This window comes from Pituophis catenifer, unplaced genomic scaffold (assembly GCF_029215685.1).
Source record: "Pituophis catenifer annectens isolate HBS135680 unplaced genomic scaffold, rPitCat1.0.hap2 SCAF_2, whole genome shotgun sequence".
NCBI lineage: Eukaryota > Metazoa > Chordata > Lepidosauria > Squamata > Colubridae > Pituophis > Pituophis catenifer.
This window is the reverse complement of record NW_027256882.1, coordinates 218730733-218758262: the sequence shown is the minus strand read 5'-3', so window position 1 is coordinate 218758262 and position 27530 is coordinate 218730733. Positions and strand designations below refer to the sequence as shown.

The 27530-nt window shown below is 39.1% G+C and overlaps 1 protein-coding gene across 1 annotated transcript in view; it reads left to right on the top strand.

The window, feature by feature from the left end:
- CNTLN (centlein) overlaps positions 1-27530 on the top strand; it is a 214719-nt gene that overhangs the window by 17544 nt on the left and 169645 nt on the right. The window contains exons 2-3 of the mRNA XM_070935540.1: positions 897-985; positions 22683-22767. Coding sequence (XP_070791641.1) covers positions 897-985; positions 22683-22767 — 174 coding nt within the window. The remainder of the gene's footprint in view (positions 1-896; positions 986-22682; positions 22768-27530) is intronic.

Below are 27530 nucleotides of genomic sequence, written 5' to 3'. Positions count from 1 at the left end.
AATATAGTTCTCAAAGCACTCTAAATTTTATGTTTTATACCTGTCTTTTTCCATTTTTCATACATATTCCCAACAGTGAGCAGATTATGTTTTTGACATGCAGTGGTAGAGTAAGTAATTTTATTTTTAATAAGAAAATTTGGGGAAACTTCCAAATGACATCTGTACAGATATATTTTTAACTGCTCAAGACAGACTTCCGATCACCTTTCTGTTCTGTTAACATACACTTGGTAGGCTAAGTAGTCCTTGGGTACTTTGAAGATTGATACATCCTAGGCTTTGACAGCTATAGAATTGGGTTGCTCTGCCAATTTCAGACTAGAAGTGCAATTTTATTTCAGATGATATTAGTAGAACCTAAGAACAAGTTTCAAGACTATGTTATTAAGACTTAATGGCGTGAAACATTTTATAAAATATGTGAAAAAAATTAAAATCCTTCAGAACTTCTTAATCAGATGACAATAAATCATATATTTTCATAATCAAAATATTTAATAGAATATTTATTCTAGAATTTTTGTTTCATCAAAACCATTTAGATATTGTTCAGTAATTGTTTAGTAATTACCCTGAAGCTTCAGACACATTTCCAGATGATATTTTCCAACATATGTATGTGGATATGAGGAAGTATTAGAACAAGATTCAACCTTGAAACATCCAACTAGCTTTTTCATATTTTGAGCAGCCAAATATCTCATGAGAAGACAATTCTATTATTATTATTATTATTATTATTATTATTATTATTATTATTATTATTATTTCTATTACAGCCTTACCACTGGCAGAGGCAATCCAGGAGTATACCACAATCAGTAGTAGTGAATGCCAGCTAAAACTGATGAGTTGCCATCTTTAATCTTTTTCATGTTTTTTTTTTTATTAAGGCTGATAAAGAATTTGTATGGTCGTTATGGAAACGTCTCCAGGTTGCAAACCCAGATGTTACTCAAGCAATCAGTTTGGTTGTGGAAAGGTAAGAAGGAGGATTTTTTTAAACTTTGCATTTCATGTCCTACTCTATAAATAAAGAAGCCTTTAGCAGTGCTATTTCTGAAATTAAGATGTAATTCCCTAAAATATATTCTAGATATCTGGAAATCGAAAGTAGCTAAGCAGACAGCTATCTTTTCTAATTCCAAACATTCAACACATTCTACTTGTTGGAGAGTTGTAATCTAAACCATCCAGTTTAAAAAATCATAGTAAATTTAGTTTATGGAAAAAAAACTAATCTGGTATGTTTTAGTGTAAATGGAGATAGAGATATAAATGACAGTAGAATGACATTTCTACTTTCCTGGGTAGACTTCCGTGTTGGCAGAAAATTCTGTTGGTGTAGATTTTTCCTTGGCTATGTTGCATCTGTGAAGTGGAGGTTTATCAGGATTTGGCATAGATCTTCATTCAAAAGCCACGTGGCTTTCTTAATACAACCATTCTATAACTGTTCTAACTATGACAATAGTTCCAGTCTGGGACTTATTATACCTTATTTCTCCCATGATGAAAAGAAAGAAGAAAGTCTGCCTTTTGTTTTCTACTCTACCCAGAATTAAATTTTCAAACACTAGATATGGGTAATCATTCTGCAAGAGCATTTTCAGGCTTTCTTTCTCTTCCTGCATATATGTGGGACACCAATTCGGACTATATTGTCTAGTTAGTTGATATATATATGAATTGAAATTATATAAGGTAAGCAATAGTTCTATAAATAATATTTCAAATTTATTTTTAGATAAATAGATTATACATATTTTTATCCGAGTAGGTGTCTTCTAAAAATGAAACATGTGGCTAGGCTTGTGGATAGATATGTGGAAAAATGGGAAGCAAATTTTTCATAGTATTTTGGTTAAAAATTTGAGGATCTGCGTAACCTACATTTCCAAACCGTGGCTACCAGTCTCCTATTTGGAAATTGTTAAACAAATCAATTAAAAACTGGGAAACCATTTGCAGTAACCTGGTACATGCTAAAATGTTAAAAAATAGTGTGGATAGGTGGTCTCCTCAATTAGTTTTATTTAAACTTATCAACTTAAATTTATTAATAACACAGTACAAATGCTCAAGATTGGAATTTTATCATTTCAAAAGATGGCAATAATATGGATCCCAAAACTTATTGTCCAATTAATTTTCTAAATATTCTGTATAAAGTATATGAAAACTTTCTGTTGTATAAATTTCTGGATTGCCTAGGATAAATTTTTAGTCAAAGCAGGTTTTAGGAAGGACAGGTGAATAATAGATCAGTGTGCTGTTTTACAGTTTCTAGCATGTTTATACTTGTTCCCTTTACTTTTTAAAAAAATTTAAATCAGCCTTTGACACTATTCCTAGGGAAAGATTTTAATGGAAGTTGTTTCATCCCTTTTTAGATCAGAGGTTATTTTGCCTAATTATGATGTTGCAAAAAATAATTACACAAGTTAGGTGTGGTAGCAGATATCCATAATGCTTACTGCTTTAACCAAGGTAGAATCCATCCCCCTAAACTGAATAATAGGCAGCTGCCTGTGCTTATTTATGTTGATGACATAGCTACTCTCCTTCCAAATTGGATTGGCTTCAGAAGAAATCTACCAGCTCTTATGGATTATTCTAGAGAAAAAGGGCTTACAAATTATGTATCCCAAAGCATTGAGATACCACAAATATCAATGGAGATAACATCTTAGACAGATTTCATCTTCCAAGTATCTTGGTGTAGTATTCCAGTCCTTAGAAATCTGGTGTGAACAAATTTAATATATTTTTGATAAAATTAATAACTGCACAAAAGCCATATTAAGCTTCTTTCAAACCAAAACTGGCAAGAATCTATCTGTTGCCATAAAGCTAAATCCATTTCTAAGATGATGTTTGATTCTCACATATTGTATGTGGATACAAACATTTAACAAACTTTTATTTCTAAGAGAGTTGTTCGAAGTAGCTTGCTATGTTTGTTTATAAACCACCGCAAGACAATATGGGTGGCACACAAATCTAATAAATAAAATAAAAATAAATTTTCATTTTTTCTGAAAAAATTGGCCAAAAAAAGCCTTGAACACGGGCCAAAAAAAGCCTCAAAAATGGGCTGAAAAAATGGGCCGAAAAAGCTGAAAAACAGGCTGAAAAAAGCCCCAAAAAGGGGCCAAAAAGCCTCGAAAACGGGCTGAAAAAAGCCTCAAAAACGGGCTGAAAAAACCCTGAAAATGGGCTAAAAAAAGGCCTGAAAAAGGACGTAAAAAGGCCCGAAAATGAGGCGTGCAGAGGCAAAAAAAGGGCTAGCGGGTGGGCAGGGCTTCAGCAATATTCGGTCTATAAGACGCACAGACATATTCACCCTCTTTTGGGAGACAAAAACATGCATTTTATAGTCTGGAAAATATGGTAGGTCTTTGATACTGGCAAAATATGAATAAGAAATAATTTATGCCAGGAAATGATCTATTTAATACTTGCTCAACACACTGTGGAACTTTTTCTTTAGCTTACTTTAATGTTTTCTCATTTCAGTTTTGTATCCCTTTTGCAGAATTAACATGCAACTGCATTCCAGCTGAACCTGAGACTATTTGTCTGATGTCCTTTTTACAGCAACTTGTGCCTACCTTTCATAAGCCCTTGCGAATAGCAATTTTGTTTGTTTTGAGAACAATTTAATTTGCTTCCTATTGTGGGACTAGAATCCTAACATCTTCTTCAAGTAACTCCACCTCCTGTCCCGTCCCCCCCCCCCCCACACATATAGAGACAATATTTTTTTCGGCTGCTTTTGTTTTATGGAGGAAATTACTCTTTTAATCCTTAGGATGCTACCAATATATAATTCAGTGTACACCTTGTTAATCTATTGATCATAGAAGTTTTGTATGATTTTTAAATTAGTTTTAGAATTCTATTAGTTTTTATATAAGTATTCTACTATTTGCATCTGTAGCATTATAGTGAACTATATCTTTTCTTTTTATTGGTTTTATATATTTTTTTAGTTTGAACTTTGTAACTTTTGTATTGCAAATTTATTTATTTATTTATTTATTTATTTATTTATTTATTTATTTATTTATTTATTTCCAATTTATATACCGCCCTTCTCCCTGAGGACTCAGGGCGGTGTACAGCCAGAATTAAGAACATGAAATACAAATATTAAAAAACAATTAAAATCTATATAAATTTGGCCCAAAAATTAAAAATCACAAACCAATTAAAACATTTAAAAATTTCTTCTTAAGCTAGCCCGGCTTGCTGGAAAAAGTGGGTTTTAAGGGCACGGCGGAAGGCACTGAGGTCTTGGATTCTCCTTATCTCTGGGGGCAGCTGATTCCAGAGGGTAGGTGCCCCCACAAAGAAGGCCCTCCCCCTGGGGGTCACCAGCCTACATTGTTGGCTGATGGCACCCTGAGGAGGCCCTCTCTGTGGGAGCGCACGGTTCGATGGGAGGTCATCGGTAGCAGCAGGCGGTCTCGAAGATAACTAGGCCCTATGCCATGGAGTGCTTTAAAGGTGATGACCAACACCTTGAAGCGCACCCGGAAGACCACCGGGAGCCAGTGCAGCTCGCGCAGGAGCGGTGTTACATGGGAGCGCCATGCTGCTCCCGTCACTACCCACGCTGCTGCATTCTGGACCAGTTGGAGCCTCCGGGTGCTCCTCAAGGGGAGCCTCATGTTGCAATAGTCAAGGCGAGAGGTGACGAGGGCGTGAGTGACTGTGCAGAGGGAATCCCGATCAAGAAAGGGCTGCAACTGGCGAATCAGACGAACCTGACAAAAGGTCCCCCTGGTTACAGCCGTCAGATGTTCCTCCAAGGACAGCTGCATATCCAGGAGGACTCCCAGATTGCGAGCCCTTTCTGTGGGGCCAAAGACTCGCCCCAATAGTCAGTGATGGAGTCAACTGACTATATCGGGATGCCGGGAGCCACAGCCACTCAGTCTTGGAAGGGTTGAGCTTGAGCCTGTTCCTCCCCATCCAGATCTGCACAACCTCCAGGCACTGGGATATCACTTCAAGGGCATCGTTGGGGTGGCCTGGGGTGGAGATGTACAGCTGGGTGTCATCAGCGTACTGGTGGAATCTCACCCCGAAGCCACAGATGATCTCGCCCAACGGCTTCATATAAATGTTGAACAGAAGGGGTGAGAGGACCGAACCCTGCGGCACTCCACAGATGAGAGGCCTCGAGGTCGACCTCTGCCCCCCTGCCAACACAAACTGCGACCGGTCGGAGAGAAAGGAGGAGAACCACCGCAACACGGTGCCTCCCACCCGCAACTCTTCCAGCCGGTGCAGCATGATACCATGGTCGATGGTATCAAAAGCCGCTGAGAGATCTAACAGGACCAGAACAGAGGAGCAACCCCTGTCCCGAGCCCTCCAGAGATCATCAACCAACGCGACCAATGCCGTTTCCGTGCTGTGCCCAGACCTGAAACCCGACTGGAATGGATCTAGATAAGATGTTTCCTCCAGGAATTGTGGGAACTGTCGCGCGACCACACTCTCAACAACCTTCGCAATGAGGCAAAGGTTGGAGACAGGACGGTAGTTGGCCAATATTGCCGGATCCAGGGACGGCTTCTTGAGGAGAGGCCTCACCACCGCCTTTTTCAAAGCAGCGGGGAAGTGGCCCTCACTCAACGAAGCGTTGATAACACCCTGGAGCCAGCCTCGTGTAACCTCCCGGGAAGCCAGTACTAACCAGGAGGGACACGGGTCCAGTAAACATGTGGCCGCACTAAGTCTCCCCAAAATCCTGTCCACATCATTGGGAGTCACAGCATCAAACTCCTTTCAGGTAACATTCTCAAGACTACTCCTCGTCACCCTGCCCTGATCTACCCAATCAGAGTCCAAATCCCCCCGGATCTGAGCGATTTTGTCATACAGGTATTGTCCAAAATCCTCCGCCCTGCCTTCCAAGGGATCCTCCAGCACTCCCGGATGGAGCAGAGAGCGGGTCACCCTAAACAGGGCGGCTGGATAATTCCCTGATGACGCAATAGAGGCGGAAAAGTAATTAAACTTTGCCATCTTTATCGCCACTAGGTAGGCCTTAATATGCGACCTTACCAGTGTTCGATCAGATTCAGCGAGACTGGCCCTCCAACCGCTCTCCAGGCGTCTTTTCCGGTGCTTCATTTCCCTCAGCTCCTCAGTAAACCAAGGAACCGTTCGGGATCGGCACCGGGTCAGAGGCCGCAAAGGCACAACTCAGTCCAAGGCCCCACCAGCCGCCTGATCCCAGGCAGCTACCAGGTCCTTGGCCGAGTCATGTGCTAGATCCTCAGGAAATGGCCCAAGCTCCATCTGGAACCTATCAGGATCCATCAGGCGCCTGGGGCGGATCCATCTAATTGAGTCCGCCTCCCTGCGGCGGGAGGCAGCGGTTCGAAGATCCAGGCAAAGGAGTGAGTGGTCAGTCCATGACAAGGGTTTCATGTCTATATCCCCAATAATAAGACCACTCAACCACTGGCCAGAGACAAAAATCAGGTCCAGAGTGTGACCTCCCCTATGAGTAGGGCCATGAACTAACTGTAACACCACTCCTGCGCGAGCTGTACTGGCTCCCGGTGGTCTTCCGGGTGCGCTTCAAGGTGTTGGTTATCACCTTTAAAGCGCTCCATGGCATAGGGCCTAGCTATCTTCGAGACCGCCTGCTGCTACCGACGACTTCCCAGCGACCCGTGTGCTCCCACAGAGAGGGCCTCCTCAGGGTGCCATCAGCCAAACAATGTAGGCTGGTGACCCCCAGGGGGAGAGCTTCTCTGTGGGGGCACCTACCCTCTGGAATCAGCTGCCCCCAGAGATAAGGAGAATCCAAGACCTCAGTGCCTTCCGCCGTGCCCTTAAAACCCACTTTTTCCAGCAAGCCGGGCTGGCTTAGGAAGAAATTTTTTAAAATTTTTAAATGTTTAATTGGTTTGTGGTTTTTTAAATTTTGGGACAAATTTATATAGATTTTAATTGTTTTTAATATTTGTATTTCATGTTTTTAATTCTGGCTGTGCACCGCCCTGAGTCCTCAGGGAGAAGGGTGGTATATAAATTGAAAATAAATAAATAAATAAATAAACTAACTGGGTCAGGTCCATGGCCGTCATGGAAGCCATGAACTCCTGAGCCGCCTCAGACGTTTCACCAACGGATGACAAGTTGAAATCACCCATGACTAAAAGCCTGGGTGTATCTACTGCCACTGGGCTATCACGTCGAGTAGCTCAGGTAGGGCTATTGCCATGCAGCAGGGAGCCAGGTACGTAAGCAACAAGCCCATCTGAACCCCATGACCCCACCTCACAAGGAGGGACTCACATCCGGCTATCTGAGGCACAGCGTTCTCCCTCGGACCCAGATCCTCGTTAATAATAACCGCCCCCCCTGGGCCCTCGGCTGATGGAATGCTCTGAAGCCTGGTGGGCACATTTCAACCAGAGGGACGCCGCCCTCCGGGCCCAACCAGATCTCCGTAATACCCGCCAGGTCCGCTCCTCCCTCTTGTATAAGATCGTGAATGAGGGGGGCCTTGTTTACCATGGACCTGGCGTTGCACAGCATCAGCCGAAGGCCCAGATCCTGAGTATCTAAGCCACCTAGTATCCAAGCGGAGCCTTGGGGACCGGGGCAAGCAAGAGCCCCCAACACATGATATGGTCCCCTGCTCCCGCCATATCTGCCCCTCCCATTCACCGTGCTGATGGAAAATTCCTCCTCCGGATGGTCCTCCAGCCCCTCCCCACTCCCTCGACCTGCACCCTCCAAACCGTCCCCCTGTGCCGGGCTCGGCTCTGACCTTAGTGGGTTCATCCCCCCAAACCCCTTGGTCTTCCTCCCGGTTCCCCTTAAAAAATCATTATTCCTGTCCCTCCTCCCGGGTCCCCTTAAAAATTTCATTAAAAATTTACGTAGAAAACCCCTCAACCCCCTCTTCGCTGTATGCCATCTCTCGGGGTTCCAAAGCCCGTCATCAAAATAGGCCCTCGATAACATGGAGGGCCAGGCCCGCGAGAAGGGAAAGTGTCGCAGTGCAAAGAGATCAGCGGATGAATACATCTTAAGGTTCCAAAAGTCTGTCTGGGGAAGATGGAAAGAGGCCAAGGATTCTTAATGATGGTTTAAAGAAAAAGTCCAGGGGAGAGAGTCCACCATTTCGGCCAGGGTCAAACCGGACTCCACTGTCCTCCCACGACAGTGGAGAGGAGTCTCAGGCAGCTGTCCCAGAAGGCAATGCCCTGGTCACCCTCTCACGGTGGCCAGTGTCAGCAGGTCTTATACAGTGGCAGCTGCAACAAAGATGACTCCCTCGGTGCCCCTGCCCAGGCTCACATCTCTCCTCACAGCAAGTGGATGTTAATGTCAATAGGGCCGATGGAATTGCCGGAAACCGGGGGTCAGCTGTGGGCATACAAGGAGCTATTAAGTCCGGGTGCAAGAAAAATCTGGTCGGGGAGATAGTAGTCCAGGCTGCGCCCACAAACCAGGCTGCAGCGGAAAAAAGAAAGAGGGAAGGAAAGTGGGGTGGTGGAGACAAACCAAAAGGGGGGTGGGACAATCCACACCATCTTCCAGCTCTTCCCAGCTCCCATTTCTATTTCCCTTAACATGTGATGTTAAGGGAAATGGAAGAGCAAAGAAGAAATATACCCCACTGTATATAATGCCTGGACTAATATATAAGTTGACAGTTAAAAACTCTGTCCCAGTAGTGCTCTTAATTGTTTATTACTGTAAATATGCAGAGCTAAGAAACTTTAAAGAGAAATATTTGATGAATACAGTCACTTAGTCTAATCATCTTGTTAAATCAATTAATGCTGCAATGCACTTTTATTTGCAGTACTTTTAAAGTATCTTTTTATCTGAGAGATTATAATTAAGGTGTGGTACTTGAGAATCTTTTGGGAACATACACCTTTGTACTGGTTTGATGTCAGGCTGCTTAATATCACACAAAGAAAAGTAACTTTTCCTATTCAGAATACTTTTATGTTCCCAGACTGGGACTGAACTGCCCTAAAAATTTCAAAATGAAACAGGATCATTATTGCATGTAATGTTATTCGTGAGATACACAGAACAGATCTCACTTTTCAGCATTCGTTGCTGAAGCTACATTCTTTGGCTTAATTTTCAGGTACAAACAAAAAATATCTTTAGTGTGCAAATAAGAAAAGCCTTTGGGAATATGCTAAACCCTCTAGGTATTTTTAAACAAGCCACTATATACCCATGCTTGTATACTTTCCAACTACTTTAAATACCATTGATCTTTGAATTATGTAACAAACAGAACAGTATTCTGTTTCTATCTCATTTGCCTTTGAAACTTTTTTCAGCAGTTAAGTACAAATAAATATTTAATAATTAATTCTGAAGACTTTTATTTAACAATAAAGAAGCTGGAGACATTTCTGTCATACAAAAATCGCTTCTAGAAGATGAGACCTAACAACATACAGATTTGAAATTAACTTCACCATTTGGGAAATCGTCTTTTTCAGATGCCTAATTGACATGAGCGTGGGAGACAAAATCTCTATTCCAGCTATGGTAGACTTTTCTTAAAAAAAGTTTCCATTGCTAAATCTATGAATGGGCAGAGTAATAACTGCTAAGGCATAGACATTTTTAACTTTTCATATCACGAATTCCAGCATTTACTCTAAAGAACCATGGACCCACAAAATAGAATTTTTTTAAAAAAAAAATCCATTTTTTTTTTTTGAGAAAATTAGATATTATGCGGTGTTTTGGAATAATTCAGAAAACATTTCAGATCATATGGAAGCATGAATATTTAATTTTTTTATATTTCATGTTTCTAGAGTACCAATTTCTCTCGAGGGGCAGTGTACAGTATAACTGATGTATAAAACAGCATATAAAATTAATATTTGAATATTAAAATTCATTTATGATTTAAAAAATTAAAATTATGAGATTATTACAATATAAAATTTCAAAGGAACAAAAAATTCCAAGGTGGCCATTTAACATTAGCAATTGCTTATTGGTCAGAGTAAGAAACTTAGGAAGGAGCTGCCCTAATTGATCAGGCTTTAAAAAGAGACAGTGGTAGATTTGTACTTTCAGACTTGTTAAACTGTTGTCAGCCCTTCCAGGTAAATCAGACAGGAAACATCACCAGATGAGTTAATTCTCCAGCAGCGTGCTGAGAAGGGACATTCAGGTAAGTCAACGACCGTTCTACTTTATCATAAGGTTATAATAACAGAATCTTGCGTATCTGAAAGTCTCCCGCCATTTCTTTTTGCAGTCTGATCAATTAGGGCAAGACCTTCCTAAATTCCTTTCTCTTATTAAAAAGAGAAATAGGACCAAGCTAAATTCTCCTTCTCTTGTGAGAAATGTACACATGTTTGCACAAATTATTGGGGATAATCTGCTACAAATACCACAGAATCATTTGGGAAATGTGAATGCAGTGTTACAAATTACAAATTCTAAAAAAATTAATACTTGCATATCCTGTCTAAAGCACGACTAACCAGTTGGCCTCTGCTAGCTTTACACGTTTTTGTAGATCACGTTAAAAAGGATAATATATATCCTTTACTACTTCTAGTTTGGCATGGTTGTGGAAGAGATAGATGCTCTTTTGAGGCAAAAGTGTATTTTACCTGTTACTCGTCCCAGTGGCGTGCATATAAATTGGTGGTAGTCTTGTAGATTTCCCTCTTCCTATACAAACGGTTGCTCCCATTCCATCACAGAAAGAGAAAAAAAACTAGACAACCTATGCTCTATTGTGTTATCATTTCAGAGATATTTCTTTACCTAAACAGAGAAACATAATGCCCGTGTATGAGTAAAAAAACAGTGGAGCAGGAGTGACTTCCAACTTCCTGCCATTGAGTTTCTTTGTGGTTGCTATTTGATTGATGAGGCAGCAATACTGTAAATGGGGTTGCTGGTCAGTAATGGTATGTGGGGGTGTGTGAGAAGTTTTATATATATTGTGAAGAGTTTGTGGGAATATGCCAGACATGTTTGTGGGGATGTGCCAGAGATGCTGCCATAGATTTGGAAGGGTGTTTGGACACACGAGAGGTACTGCTTTGGTCAGATAGGACACCCAGATAGCAATGCAAGTAAAGAGGTTTGTGTGTGGGTCACAAAGGCATGTAAGAGGTGCCATGTGAATCGAGTGAGGGCCACGGGGGGGGGGCAGCGTGAGTCCAGAAGAATGCATTGGGGTGTATGAGAGGTGCCACAGGTTGGGAAGGTGCCTTGGGATGCATGGGAATGTGCAAGAGATATGAATTTATGTTTAATAAATTCACCAAAGACAGAAAAAAATTATATCAGGAGAAGAATTAGATTTAGTAGACCACCATATATACCTTTACCAATGGATCTCAAAGGAAGTTGATACAATGAAGAAAACTGAACGGCGTGTTAAATGTGATTGGCAGACATTTGGCAAGCTATGCATAATTTTCCTCCTATGCCTGAAAAGATCACTGTATGCTACGTGTTCTAACATATGGCAGCAAAACTTGAACACTAACCTAACATTTGATACAAAAGCTACGCATGGGGCAAAGAACCATGGAAAGATACATGCTCGGCATCCCAAGACAAGATAGAAAGACCTGCACATGGATTAGAGAACAGTAGAAAGTATACAATATCATCAAGACAGGCAGGTGGACTAAGACAGTTATAGAATGGATTCCACTTGATAAAAAGTGTCCACAAAAGACCTAAAGCAAGATGGATTGATGACATCAGCAAGTATTGTGGGCCCAATTGGCAAAAGAAAGCTCAAGATCGTATTGGTTGGAAAAATGCAGAAGAGGCCTTCATCCTGCAGATAATGGCTAGAATAAAGAGATGCTGCACAGGTGAGGGACAGTGCAAGCTGGAAAGAATGTGTGGAGGTATAGAAATTAGCATAGAATGTTGAAAATGAAGATCGTATGAAAATCATATAACTGCAGTAGCACCCAGTAGCACTGCAACAGCCACAACCTTTGTTTTCATTCAATCCCTAGTCATCTCATGACTGGACTACTGTAATGCTCTCTACATGGGGCTACTCTTGAAGAGCATTTGGAAGCTACAGCTGATGCAGAGTGCAGCAGTGTGGCTAGTTGGGGGGGGGGGGCAAAAATGGTCCCTGTAACACAACTGCTCCATGAACCGCATTGGTTACCAGTCTGCTTCCGGGTGCAATTCAAGATGTTGGTGATAACCTTTGAAGACCTTCATGACATGGGTCCAGGTTACTTGAGGGACCATCCCACCACAGTGGGATTGACCTGTACCACTCATGCTGGCAGTGGAGGCATGCTGTGGGTCTCGTCAGCCTGATTATTCTGACTGGCTGGATCCAGGAGGAGGATCTTCTCTGCTGTTGCTCCTGCTCTCTGGAAGGTTTGGCCCCAACCCTTCTATCTTTTCATAAGGGCCTAAAGATGTCAGTCGGCTTGGGATCTCAGTGCGGGAACAGTGCAATGGAGGTGATTGATTAAATAATAAGATTTTTTTCTTGGTTAACTGGATTTTCATTTGTGTTTGAGATATTTACCGTATTTTCCGGGGTATAAGACGACTGGGCGTATAAGACGACCCCCAACTTTTCCTGTTAAAATATAGGGTTTGGGCTATACTCGCCGTATAAGACTACCCCTCTTCCAACGCACACCAAATAAAAATTAAAAAACATCAACTGGCTTACCCACAATGTAAAAGCAGCTGTGTTAGACCCAAAATGGTCCCTGCAACAAGCAGGAACCTCACACAGCCACAAAAAGCCCAAAAAAACTACTTTCACACTTTGCACACACACAACACAACACAACTGGCTCACCCACAATGTAAAAGCAGCTGTGCTAGACCCAAAATGGTCCCTGCAACAAGCAGGAACCTCACACAGCCACAAAAAGCCCAAAAATACAACTTTCACACTTTGCACACACACAACACAACACAACTGGCTCACCCACAATGTAAAAGTAGCTGTGCTAGACCCAAAATGCCCCCTGCAACAAGCAGGAACCTCACACAGCCACAAAAAGCCCAAAAAAACAACTTTCACACTTTGCACACACACAACACAACACAACTGGCTCACCCACAGTGTAAAAGCAGCTGTGCTAGACCCAAAATGGCCCCTGCAACAAGCAGGAACCTCACACAGTCACAAAAAGCCCCAAAACCCAACTTTCACACTTTACACACACAAAATTCCACATACAGCTTTGTGAGATTTTGTGTGTTTGTGTAGTTAGAGTGAAACACTACAGAAACACACTAAATCTCAGAAAGCTGCACAAATATTATTTTATTTTATTTTATTTTTATTTTTATATGAAAGCTAAATTTAAAACTTCCTAAACTTTAAATGGCTAGATCTAAAAAAGAACAACTAAAAAAAAAACCCAATTAACTATTTTTTTTAAAGATCCCAAAGGGGAAAAAAACTTACCCAATAGAACAGGGGTCTCCAACCTTGGCAACTTTAAGACTTGTAGACTTCAACTCCCAGAATTCCTCAGCCAGCTTTGTTTTGCTGGCTGAGGAATTCTGGGAGTTGAAGTCCACAACTCCCTGCCTGCTTGATTGCAGGCAGGGAGTTGCTTGCTGATGGAATGGATTGCAGGCAAGCGAAGCAAGGCAAGCGTTGCGACTAGCAGCTAAGGTAAGCAAGCTGGAGGGGAAAAACTTTTTTCCTTTTACATGGCTCTGGCGATCCCAGCTGAGTTGCCTGATTAGCAGGCAACTCAGCTGGGATCGTAAGAGCTTAGATCGCCAGAGCCAAGTAAAAGGAAAAAAGTTTTTTCCTTTTACATGGCTCTGGCGATCCAAGCTGAGTTGCCTGATTAGCAGGTAACTCAGCTGGGATCATCAGAGCTTGGATCGCCAGAGCCATTTAAGGCTCGTCAGAGCCTTTCGGGCTGGTCTGCCTGGTTACAGGAGAACGACACCCGGCATATAAGACGACCCCCGACTTTTGAGAAGATTTTCATGTGTTAAAAAGTCGTCTTATATGCCGTAAAATACGGTATATCAACTAATAGCTATTAAAGTAGAATGGAAAGTGTTCCTTAATTATGAGGTGAAAAAATTTGAAGATGGTAAGATGCATTATGTTCACTTAAATATTAGGAAAATAGCCTTAACAAAAAGTTGATAATGAAACAGTTTTTTTTTACAGTAGTTTATAGCATTAACATTTTTAATCCTGTTTGCTTGTTTATTTACTTACTTATTTATAATATTATCCATAGACTTCCTTCAGGCATGTGTATTTCAAGAATGTTGTTTTCATTTCATAGTAACTTATGAAAGATAGTTTGTAGTCAAGTTTAAGCACAAGGAAAAACCAAACAATCTTGTCAAAGTACTCGGTATACTGGATTTTCAGTATGTGAATAACTGCCTGTTTTGCAACTGAATGTTTATATTCATGAGCAGAAGATCTTTGTTAGTTTTAAATGTCCTATTCTCTAGGGAAGTTGGATTATGTCTAGTAAGGTCTAGAAACGATTTAGCCTTATGAAGACTGAGTAAAGGGTGCAATTCGCTCTTTCTTTTTAGATGAAGCCGAGTGTTATGTGATCTGAACAAACTGCATTTTTTTGAGGCAGGAGAGGAGCAGAATACAATGACAGGACAGAATTTAAATTTTACATGAATTATTTCAGATCTTCTGGCAGCATATCAAATGAATCTATTTGTATTAAATCATTTAGCAATGCTCATTGATTAGGCTGCTGTACATGGAGTAATTTAATCAATACGAGTTTGTCATGTATCAAATTTCTTCTTCAGTTAATCAACATATATAGCACACTGTCATACAGACTGATTACCATATTGTCACTGGATTAAAATATGGGATTAAACTAGAGGACATGAATCTTAGTAAATCTAATAATAATAAATACCTATTTTTTTACTTTCTAAAATGTTGTATGTAAGTACATCTTAATATAGATTATAAAATATGTGTTTTGGTCACATCATATAGTCACTGCTTAGTACCCTGAATAGAAAAACATGGCATTGCATCTAAGGTCAAAGAATTCTGATAGTTCAAAATTGATGAACGTTTAAAACCCTTTTTCATTAAAAATTCTCAGAACATTGAACATAAGTCAACATTCCATGGAGAAGGAAATATTACGCAGCTTGTATGTGTTCATATCTGCATATCGGAGCACAAAATATTGACATGATAATTGCAGTCAAGCCTGACTGAGCAGTGGCCTGTGGGAATTCAGCTGGTGTTGTACCAACTGGATGGCTGCTCAGGACACAGTTTGAAATGCAAGGTGCAAGTTAGCATTTTATTCAGCACAAGCAGGCATCATTTAAAAATCCTTGGGGGAAACCCTGGTGATGTGCAGATGTTAAAACAGTCTGTTCTGAAGCACTGATCTTTTGAACACTGTAAGAAACTTGTGTATTTTATATGAGAAAGTGCTTTCCAAATTAAGAAGAAAATATGATGCTTAAAGTATTCATGCTAGTAATTGAAACCATAATCTCTACAATATAAAACATGCATAGCTGTAAAACCATAATTTTAGACATTTGGCTTCTACAATAAGTGTAAAGACAACCAGTTTTCTTCAATTAAGCCTCCTTGCTGCTATACATAAAACAATATGTGGTGAAATATATAATGTAGAGCAAGCTTATAATTGTGTAACCAAATGTTTTATTTTATTACAAAGTAAAAACATAATTTGTAGTCACCATATGTCATTAAAACATTAGCCGTATTAAAAGAAATAATATTTCTTTTAAATATTTAGGCACAAATATGTGTGTGTGTGTGTATCTGTGTGTATCTGTGTCTCAATATCAGTTATATTTAGTGAAATTAACAGTATCAATCTTTGCATTTTTAAAAACATTTATTTTTCAAATTCTTGCAAGATTTTTAAAGTGAAATTTTATGCTTAAGATTCATTAGCTGAGAAGCTAGAGTATTCTGGTGTAGCAGAAGATCTCCTATCGTAGATATTTACAAGTGTGGGATGGGAGAACATAGTTAGATCCTTTCATTTTAGAAAATGCTAAATGAAACTCAGCCTTGTTTTCCAGGTACAGAAAGTCTTATACAGAAGCAAAGCATCACCTCTGCCACCATGTCTTATATTACTTTTGAAATCCTAAGGAAATACACAGTTTTTATAATTCAGTTATTCAGTTCTAATATGATGTTAGCATGGCATTTTGACCATGAAATGGCATGATTTCCACAGATAGCCATAGCTTATGTTTTGCAAACTACATTGGCTGGGTTCATGTACTACACTAAGGTAGCATACCAATTCGCCATTATGAGTTAGCCTGAAACTTGTCTGGACCTTGTACTTGAGAGAGGGATAGTTAAAATCTCTGGCATTCGTGAAGGCTGATGTGCACTTCTCTTAAATTAATACATTTAAAATTTGTAATTATATCTTATTGAAGTGAAAAATGCTGTTGTGAGTGCACAGATCTCTTTGTATGTGTAGGGGAAAAAGGGGGGGGGTTGCAAGAGAATAAATATATGTCGATAACGGGTCTTCCTTACAACAGGGTATTTTACTCTATAGTAGTTTATAGGCTTCTGTATTTTACCTTTGTTTCTTCTAAAAGAGTATATTCAAAATATCAAAAGTTTTTAAGAGCTTATTTCCCTCCTGTTCCTACTAATGTTCCTGTTTCTTTGGGAATAGAAATAGAAATAATTAACGTTTGTCTCAAATACATTGTTTTATAAACATCAGTTACTTGGTTAACAAATCTGTCAAAACCATACACAAAAAGAAAGGAGCTATCCATTTGAAAAACTAGTGATGCTTCTATCCACCTCTTATACATGCATGGTGATATTCCAGGCGCCCTTTTTATGAAACCATCAGAATCTGCGAACACCTGCTTTTGATTTCTTCTTGACAAACTCCTCCTCCTTCATTGACCTGTGATGAAGTGCCAGATCTGATTCTTTTATATTCTCATACAGATGAAATTATACTAGTGATGTTTCCTCTGATACTATAATCAGTGTAAAATATAAGCTTTGAATGCAGAAGAACCAGGTTCGGCGTTTGTCATCTCCAGACAGAGCTGTGAAACTTTGTCTGAAAAATCTTACTGTTGTCAGCAGAAATAAGAAAGATGGACCACTGATCTGGCTTGGCATGAAGTAGCTTCTTGACTTCTATAGGCTTAGCCAATTTATATTTAGGGATTGTTCAAGATCAGATTTTTTTGTTTCATACACTTATTTCATTAGAATTAAATCCTAAACTTATATACCAGTTCAAAATGTAACTTCTTTTCTCAGAGCAAGATTTTGATAAAAAGTAAAAGATATATCCATACAGGGACCTCATTGGATTGCCATCACTACTTTTAGCCAGTTAAACTGTGGCTATTTGAAGCTGATATAATGCAATTTTTGTCTTGGTTCATGATGCTTTGTGTAAAAAGAAATTTAATAGATTTTTACCAAAGACCCCAATTTATGCTTATATTCATAATTTCTTTTCAACACTATTGCTTTGCATATTTATTACAGGAATGATAATATGTTAGGAGTGCAAAATACCTTTGAAAATATTTGTGGTGTATTAGAATCGTCAGGTTCTGTTTTCTCATCTAATTCATTGTTAAATGCTTCCTCATCATCTCCAATATTTCATTTTTGACAACTCATTAAAAATGGGCCAAATCCCAGAAAATATGATTCTGTCATGTTGTATAATATATAGTGTGGGCCATATGCAAAAGAAAATGGTTACTTAATGGTTTAGAATAATTTCTTGATTTTTTTTGTTTTTTTAGGTATCAGTAGCTGTTGAAAAGTGACTGTGAAAAATCCATGGATTAAATACAGCTCTGTTAAACATTTAAAATAGGCGGTACTTATGGGAAAAGTGATTGGAGCTTAAGCTTGTATAAATTGACAGCCTCTCTTCACTCCATTTTTCATCCTAAAGAAGTCTGCAAATATTCTTAACGCACATCATTATTGCTCATCAGTGGTTCTAATTAGCTAAACTAGAGTTTGTCTCAGTCATTGATCATCATCAACTCTTTGACAGTGCATGCATATATTTTTTCTGATTTGGGTAAACACTTTTTAATGTGTGATAGGCATGCGTAGCGTATATTAATTGAATCAACCACAATTTTCCAACAATGCAATTTACCTTTAAAACCAAGCCTTAAATCTGCTTTCCCCCCTCTTTTTCTGTTTATCATACTTAAAATGAAGCTGTGGGTTCAATGGTATTTTACAAGCTTGAAGCACAGAACAATATTATTTTGCATCCCTTTTGGGAGCCTCCCTGTAATGAGTGTTGGAAGTTATCCTACGCCACCAGGAGGAGATGCTGATAAAATTCTGTACCAGATTTTAATTTATGCTAAAGGCCTTTGTTCACATACACTATATGCAAATTTGGTGGTAAGATTTAGATGGCTATTATGTGTTATAGTGTTAACTGATTCCATTTTCCATGTGCATTTAGGATTTGTTTTACATCTGTTACCTGCAACATAAAAGAAAAATTTATGTTCAGTTCATCCAGAACAAAATAAATCTTCCTTCGTTAAACAGAATCTAAGTAAGAAATTATATTCTTAAAATTCTAATTATGTAACATGTAAGGGAAGTTTTAAACACGACATAAATAACTCTAATAGAAAATTTAACCCTGTTTATTATATCATTTCAGTAATTACTGTACTTTGGATATTAACACAGTATGCATTCTTTCACTCAACTTTAATCTTTAATTGGATTAACTCACACTAGACATTTCAGCATTACAAAGATGTAAAATATGGGCTAGAGGAATGCCAGCAAATACCTCTTTTCTCTCACTTGAATAGGGCCTCATGGTAGTACTAAAATTGACTTGTCTATTAAGGAATTCACTGCCACAAATGGTGAGATGCTTATCATATGATTTTAAAGCATTAAATGTTGCTGTAGCAGATTTACCTGTAATTTTTAGTCACAATATCCATTTTTAAGAGAAGACTTATCTTGATATTTGATACAGAAAGAGAGATAGAGAAAACTTTCCCCATACTGTTCTCTTTTTGGTTTCATCTCCCTGTATCATGGGTATACGTGCAAAATTGAGCTTGAAAATAAAAAGAAACCCACAGAGATTGAGTCCCTGGATCAGTCTTTTTTGGGGTGGTGGGAGGAGGGAGGCTTAGTAATACCCCAGGCTCTGCATCTTTTGATTCCAGAGACTAGTAACAAGGATAACTTCTAGTTAAACTCCACTTCACCATGAAGTCAAATGATTCAAATCAAACTCATAACCATAATGCAGCCTTTATGGATGTAACATTTGCATGAGTCTTATTTCTTCACCGCTTTCATAAGTAATTAATTTATAACCAAAGAACTGTCTGTCTGAGCAGTAGAATAAAAATTTAATTTGTGAATTAATATTTTTTCTGGATTATAAAGGACTCTGTAAAGAAAAAAATATTTTGAAGACTAAAATCTTTTGGAAAAACAGTGAGTTGATGTAAGAAAGTTTAAAACGGATAAAGGGGATAGTTATTATGGCCTTGACTTGCTCAGCCAGAATGCTTCTGGTGGCCTGGCACAAAGAAAGACTTAGACGGCTATGTAAAAAGCTGCACCATCTGTGCCACCATGAAAAGGAGACCTGGAAGACACCCCCCCCCCGACTGCTCCAACAGGTGGCAGAGCCAACAAAACCATGGGAGGAGATTGCAATGGACTTTATAGTTGAATTGCCAAAGAGCAGGGGGAATATAGTGATCTGGACTGTGATTGACTTATTCTCCAAGCAGGCACAGTTCATACCCAGCAGTGGACTACGCTCAGCCCACCAACTAGCCAAACTCTTCCTGAAGCACATCTACCACCTGTATGGAGTACTGCGCGGAATCATCTTGGACAGAGGAGTCCAATTCACGACTAAGTTCTGGAGGGAGCTTGTCCATTGGATCATCACAGGGCCTTAGCTTGGTGTTCCATCTGATTGAACTCCATGGTAGAACAGTACTTGAGGTGCTATGTGAACTACCAGCGGTCCAATTTGGCTGACCTTCTCCAATTCACAGAGGTTGCTTACAATAATGCTGTTCACACTAGCACAGGGTTAACCTTTCAAGGTAGTAAGCAGTATGGACTTTGTCCCAATGCCATAATACCCAAGGGAACCCCCTCCTCAGTCAGTTTGACTGATTGGATGTCGATACTAAAAGCGTCGGGGGAAAATGTCAAGAAAGTGCTAGCTAAGGTGGCACTTAAGGCTAAAGCTTCCCAGCAAGAAGCTGGGACCTAAGTTCATGGAGCCATTCCCCATAGTAAAAATCATCAACCCGGTCACAGGGCAACTGGGGCTGCCCTGGCTACTGGGAGAATATACACCCAATGTTCCATAGCAGCCTGTTAAAGCCTGTGGTTGCGTCAACCCTGAGACCACCACTCCATGAGTCCCTGGATCCAGTGCTCATAATGGGCCAAACCCATTATGAGGTGCAATGCATCTTCGACTCTAGGTGGCACAGGGGGCAACTCCAATACCTAATCAAGTGGAGGGACTACCCTCTATCAGAGGCATCCTGGGTAAAGAGCAGAAACATCCAAGCTGACCATCTCCTAGCTAGATTCCATGAAAAGAACCCAACCAAACCTGGGGGGGAATCTCACCCGTAAATGGTATACCTGTACTCAAATTGTTTTTGCTCTGCATAGGTCGCCTCCAGGAAGTGAGGGAGGCCGAATGTCAATTTATGAAGATTTCCTGTCCTGCTCCTGAGTTGCCATAGACAGGGGGATGGGAAATCGCGTCGTGCAGCTGCACCAAGAAATTTACTCCTCAGTCATAACAATATGTATTGTGGCTGAGCAAGTCAAGGCCATCTCTGTGGATACCAGCAATGCCTAGAAGGGAGTGACTTCTACAACCCACGAAACTACCTTGTTGGGGAATGTGACTGGGTGACACACAACAGGGTCAGAGGCAAGGCATGAAGGAAGGGAGGTGAAGTCATAGTTGGCTTCACCTAGGTAATGCTGACATGGTGCTCCTAATAAAATACTGGATTTCTATTGCCAGATGGCTTCAGACTCTTAATTGCGTTAGGGCACTGGTCAGAATCCTGACAGGCAGTAAATGGGCGGCAGCAAACAGGCATCGCTGAATGGGCTGCGGTGAATGGGACGCACCAAATGGGCCAGATGAATAGTGTTGTGACTCCGACCCCTGAGCCCGTCTTATCGGAGGGAGAAGGCTCCGAAAGTGAAGGAGAGGAGTTGGCCAGGCCTCCGTCTCCAGGACCCTCCTCTCTGGCAATGCCTCAGGTGTCTCCCGAAGGAGAAGAGATTGGCCAGGAGCCAGGTATCGCCGAGCAGTCGCAGTCGGACAGTGACGGAGATAAGTCTTGGCTGGATCCACGCCAACGTTGGAGAGACAAGCGCACGCAGCAGAAAAGGAGGCGTGCCAGAGATTAAGCTGAGTCACTGGACCACACCCCACAGGGGATAAAAGGGGGTGTGGTGGCCATTCAGGCTCTGTAAGGGACAAAACTAAACAATTAGCGAGTCGCATTGTATCTCTGAAACTACGTTATCTGCCTGCCTTGGATTTAATATGGACTGGACTTGACAATTCTGTGGCTTTGTGTATTTGTTTTGGTTTATCTGACGGAGGAGGAACACGTCCCTCTGTGAGTAAAGTTCTTGGCAAGCAGCTACTGGGTTGCTGCCAATCCTGTTATTGAAGGAATTTATTGTCTGCAAGTTTTATTTAACCCTTGGCTGACTGTGTGCGTGTGTGAGACGGGGACAGAACAAATACTGTATGAATGCTGGGAGGCAGAGGCAGATTTTTTTTTCTTGTTTTCCTCCCCAAAAGCTAGGTGCGTTTTATAATCCGGAGCGTTTTATAGTCCGGAGTGTTTTATAGTCCAAAAAATATGGTAATCATTAAAACAAAAATCCAGCAGTGTACAATTGTATAATGTTAATAATACTGAATTTTCTGATTTGTGCAGGAACTGAACAATATAAATAATGTAGCAAACCTGATAAGTGTTGCTTTGTAATTAGCACTATTTGTTTTCCTTTCTACTGCTGCATTTATTTATTTATTTTAGTATAAGTTATGGCACACTGGTTTTTATTTTTGCCACATCTGGAACTTGATTGAGGATATACAGAGTAAGAATCATTTGGAACAAAATCTCCCTACCCAGTTTCTAAACAGTTGTTGATCTTTTAAATATGCTATATCTTTTCAGTATACCAAAGGGAAAATAATGATGTTTGTTAATATGCTACTCTTACTGTATTGCCAACATGAAAATAGGATTTCTTTGATATCAATAATGTAAAAGCAGGAAGGGAAGGATTCTTCAGAAATACTTAATCTGGAAGATATACCACATATCTTGTAAGTAAGCATATCTAGTTTTGCTTTCATAAACACTACATCATTTAGAATAAAGTTGTCTTCATTGTTTGCAGATAAAATTTGCTGTCACTTGCCATATGTTCCATGATTAATTCTGCAAGGCTGTCAGCCACAGATAATTTAATTTTCCATGCTCTAAAATGACATTCATTATTGGGACATGAAAAATTCAAATGATTAGCAGCAAATTATGACTAATAAGTGTCAATATATTTTTGTTTTTAGAGAAAAGCAGAAGGCTGAACTCAAGGACAGGAAGGTTTTGGAGATTTTGCAAGTTAAAGACAACAAAATTCAGACACTGGAGCAGGTTAGTATTTTATTTAAACTAAAGGTGACAATATTGTTGCTCTAATTTCCTTGAAACTGTGTTAAATACATTCTGTTTTCTGATATGTATATAGCTACTTGAGGTTTCAGGTTTGATCCAGTTTTCTGAATATTATTAGTTACTGCTAATTTTCTAGAATCAAAATGGAGTGTGGAGGGACTTTGTTTCATGATATTACAATTTTATATTTTATTATTTCTTCAGTAAGATCTGATTTGCTAATAAACTGACCAAATTTATCCAGTCAAGATATAAGTTATTTTCTGTAATCAATTACTTAATTGGTCTAATTCTATAAGATGGTAAACATTTGTGTTCATCTTGGAGCAATCAGACTTTTTTCTTTTTACCTCCTATTCCATTACTTCTTTCATCTGAACAAATGCTTTAACCTCCAACTTTTTTGCAGCAGGCACAAGCAGAAGACAACTCTATCTGTGCAATAAGAGAAAGAAAATAGAATACAGCTAAATCTAATTTATACTGTTCATCTTATCTTTTTTGCCCTGGCAAATGTATCTTACTGCATTTATGTACAACCTTGTATGTAGGTTCCATACATGGGCAGAAACACATTCTTATATGGAATCATTTTTGCCTTTTTCAGCAAAAAAACCCATATGTCAATATTATCCATCACTTTTCTCCCAGCATTTGCATAGTTTAAAAGCACTCATTTTTCATTTTTTGGAAAACACATTCTACCAAGGCACACCAATCTATCAGCTTTAGTTTCATTATTATGTATAATTTGTAATCATTCACTATTTCTTTTATCAAACAAAACTAGCTTTTTTTTTGGTACATTAATTTCCAGATTTTATTTATTTATTTATTAAATTTGTTTGCCGCGCATCTCACCATAGGGCAACATGTAAACACTGTATTCCTTGTTGCATTATACAATCTATAGGTAGTCCTCGACTTACAGCCATAGTTGAAATTAAAATTTCTATTGCTAAGTGATACAGTTGCCTCAGTTTACAACAGTTTCTTGCCACAGTTTTTAAGTGAATCACTGCAGTTGTTAAGTTAGCAACATAGTTGTTAAGTAAATCTGACTTGCCCAGTGACTTTGGTTGTCAGAAGGTTGCAAAAGTGAATCTCATGACCATCAGAAATATGAGCCAGATGTCAAGCATCTGAATTTTGATCGGATACTGCAACATGAAAAATGATCATAAATCACTTTTTTCAGTGCCTTTGTAACTTCAAATGGTCACTAAATGAATGGTTGTAAGTGGGTTGTATCTAATATTTATTGTAAATCAATTGGATATATAGCATCCATCAATTGTTAACCAAGGCTGAGAAAATTATGATTAACGTTGTTTTGAATTTTGAAAATGTTCTAAAAGTCTAGATAATTGCAGTAGGGGAATGGTTTGTTTCAAAAATCTTTTTCACTAGGATTATGTAAAATATTCTAAATAATTAGGTTTGCTTTTGGTGTGGTTCTAAGTCAAGTGTCAAAGTCTAAATGTTCTTTATTTCTCTGTTTAGAAGAGTAAATTGAACGTAATTTCAGCCTTCAAACCACCACCCTCTGTTTAGGTTGGGCATGTAGATATTAATTTTATTTACTTTATAATCCTATTGTAATCTGTACTAAGGTAAATCTTGATCCAGTTATTTAGTCATTTAAAAAATGTACCAGACTATTGGCATCTTGTGGTACAACCAGAGCATTTTATTTTCCTTTCATATTTTTCTTTTTACTAATATACCAGTTTGCATTATAGTATCTAGACAATTATGTAGTTCGTATTCTGCAATGTGGGATGTACAAATTTTACAGTAAATATTTAATTTAAAAGGAAGGAAATACATATTTTTTATTTTTCCAAAACCTTTTTATTGTGTTTGTCTCTCAAAAATGGGATGAAAAACTGAACCGCTGTGATATATGGCCAGGAACTGGCATTGTATAGATTGCCAGGCAAGAAAGATAGGTGTGAGAGCCCCCTGTCTCTTATATATCAGGGTTATGGGGTGGATACCAGATAATGGAATGCTGGAAAATGACAGCAATTATGGACAATTTTCTCTCCCAAAGCATGGGACATACAAGACTGAAGAATCAAGTTTCAAGGAGGGGTAATTTGAGGCCTTCATTCTTTTCCACTGTGGGCTCTCAGCCTTCATTTCACTTGTTAATAATTATTGTGATAATTTCTTCTATCTTTTTTAACTCAGGAAACTAGAGGTTGGATTAAGCGTTTCTCCTTTCCTCACACTTTAATGTACCTATAACAGTAATGGCGAACCAAATGCCCAAACTGTGCATGTGCGTATGCCCAAACTGAAAGATGCTTGCTCGCGCACACAAACATGCGCATGCACGACATGCACGTATGCGCAGCAGAGACCTGAAAACCAGCAGGCCAACGGGAGGTGAGTCATCCCAACACCGGCAGCGTGGTAAGAGGTAAGATCTTTTTCTTTCATGAGCTTCTGTTTCGTCGTTTGCAGGGAAACGGAAGCTCACAAAAGAAACGCCACTGAGATCTGACCTAGAGTGATGCACGTGCCAGCAGGAAGGGCTCTGTGTGCCACCTCTGGCACGCATGCCACAGGTTCGCCATCATGAACCTATAACATATATTAGGGGAAAATGGGTCTGTAAATGATGTTAATCAAATACAACAAAAAGCAAAGTTATTACAATAGCTTCAACCTCCAGCCATAGAATTGACAACGAACATACTGAAATGGAAAACAGCTTCTACTTTTTAGGTTCAGATAGCAATAGTAAAGGAATCAACAGTCAAGAAATACGTCACACTAGGATAAATTTTTACAAAATAGAGATGAAGACCTTGGAAAAGATATTCAGATGCTGTGATGTATTTATGCCAATAAATATCAGAATTGTGCACCAATGGTTTTCCCTTTAACATTCTATAGAAGCAGACATTGGATTTTGAGGATTTTAAGCTAGAACATTGACTCTTTTGAACTTTGGTTTTGGAGAAGGCTCTTGAGAATATCAAGCCAAAATTATAGACAAATGGATCAAAGAATAAATCAGTTCAGAGTTTTCAGTAATAGAGAAAATGACACATTCAAATTATCATTTTTTCCCAACACGTATAAAGACATAGCTATCTTAAGAAGTTTGTAATGCTAGAGAAAGAAAAAGAAGACAGCCAATAGCACGGTAGATAGACTAAATTGCAGTAGGTAGATACAGTGTTGAAAGATCAAGTTAGCAGATCCTCCTGGAGAAAATCTATATGTGGGTTCTCATAGTTGATACCAACATAATGGCAATCATAATCAATCATAGCTTCATTATTCAACATATGTTTTACTACTACTACTACTATTACTGCTATCACCACCACCTCTTTTTCTACCTTACTCTAGGTTGGTCAGGAAGATAGGTCTAATATTCTCCATTCCTCCTCCATTTTATCTTACAACAATGTTGTGTAAGACACTGAGGAGACAATAGAAAGCAGTATAAATGATTAATCAGCTGACAGCTTATTTCAGAAACAGTAACATAGGTGTGGAGGAAGAAATCTGGGACAAAGTATCTCAAAGTACCTGGTTAAACTCTAGCCCTTAATTTATCACCAAATTGCCTCTTTTTATTGACATCCACAACAAACTGAAATGATGCCAAAGCTACAGCTCATGCACAGTGATGTTCATCATGCCAATGCTATTATATATTTGCATCTTGATACCAGAGACAAGCGATTCATGATATTTGTAGGATGGCATTGTCAAACATGTGTCACTATTCGCCTGTTATCCCATCTTGTGGACCCCAATGGCCTTTTACTTTAATAGAATAACGGAGTTGGAACGCACCTTGGAGGTCTTATAGTCCAAACCCCTGCACAAGCAGAAGACGTTATACCATTCTAGAGAAATGGCTGTTCAATCGCTTCTTAAAAACCTCCAGTGATGGAGCAACACACAACTTCTAAAGACAACTCTTTCCACTGGTTAATTGTTCTAACTGTCAAGAAATTTATCCTTAGTTCTAAGTTGTTTCTTTCCTTGATTAGTTTCCATCCATTGCGTCCTGTCTTTCCTTCAGGTGCTTTGGAGAATAGGTTGACACCCACTTCTTTGTGACAGCCCCTTAGATATTGGAACATTGCTATCATGTCCTTCTTTTCATTAAACTAGGCATCCCCAATTACTGCAACTGTTCTTCATATGTTTTAGTTTTTAGTCTCCTAATCGTCTTTGTTACTCTTTTCTGCTTTCTTTCTAGAGTCTCAACATCTTTTCTATATTGTGGTGACCAAAACTGATGCAATATTCCAAGTATGGTCTTACCAACTATGGTCTTACCACGGCATTATAAAATGTTATTAAACTTCATGTGACCTTGATTCTGTCCCTCTATTAATGCAGCGTAGGATTGCATTGGCTTTTTTAGCACTGCATCACACTGCTGGTTCATATTTAAGTGATTTTCTACTAGGACTCCAAGATTCTTCTCGCAGTTACTACTATTGATCCAGGTACTATGCTATACCTGTGCATTTGGTTTTTCTTGCCTAAATGTAGAACCTTACTTTTCTCACCATTGAATTTCATTTTAGATAGGGCACAGAATCAAGTCTGTCAAGATTCTTCTGTGTCTTTAATTATAATTATACATTTTATAACTTTTAATTATAAATATTATTTTATCTATTATATTGCACAATATTTTTTATCATTGAACAACTAGCAGAGAGTCATGTCAGTGCAACTTTCCTGACCAGCATATTAAT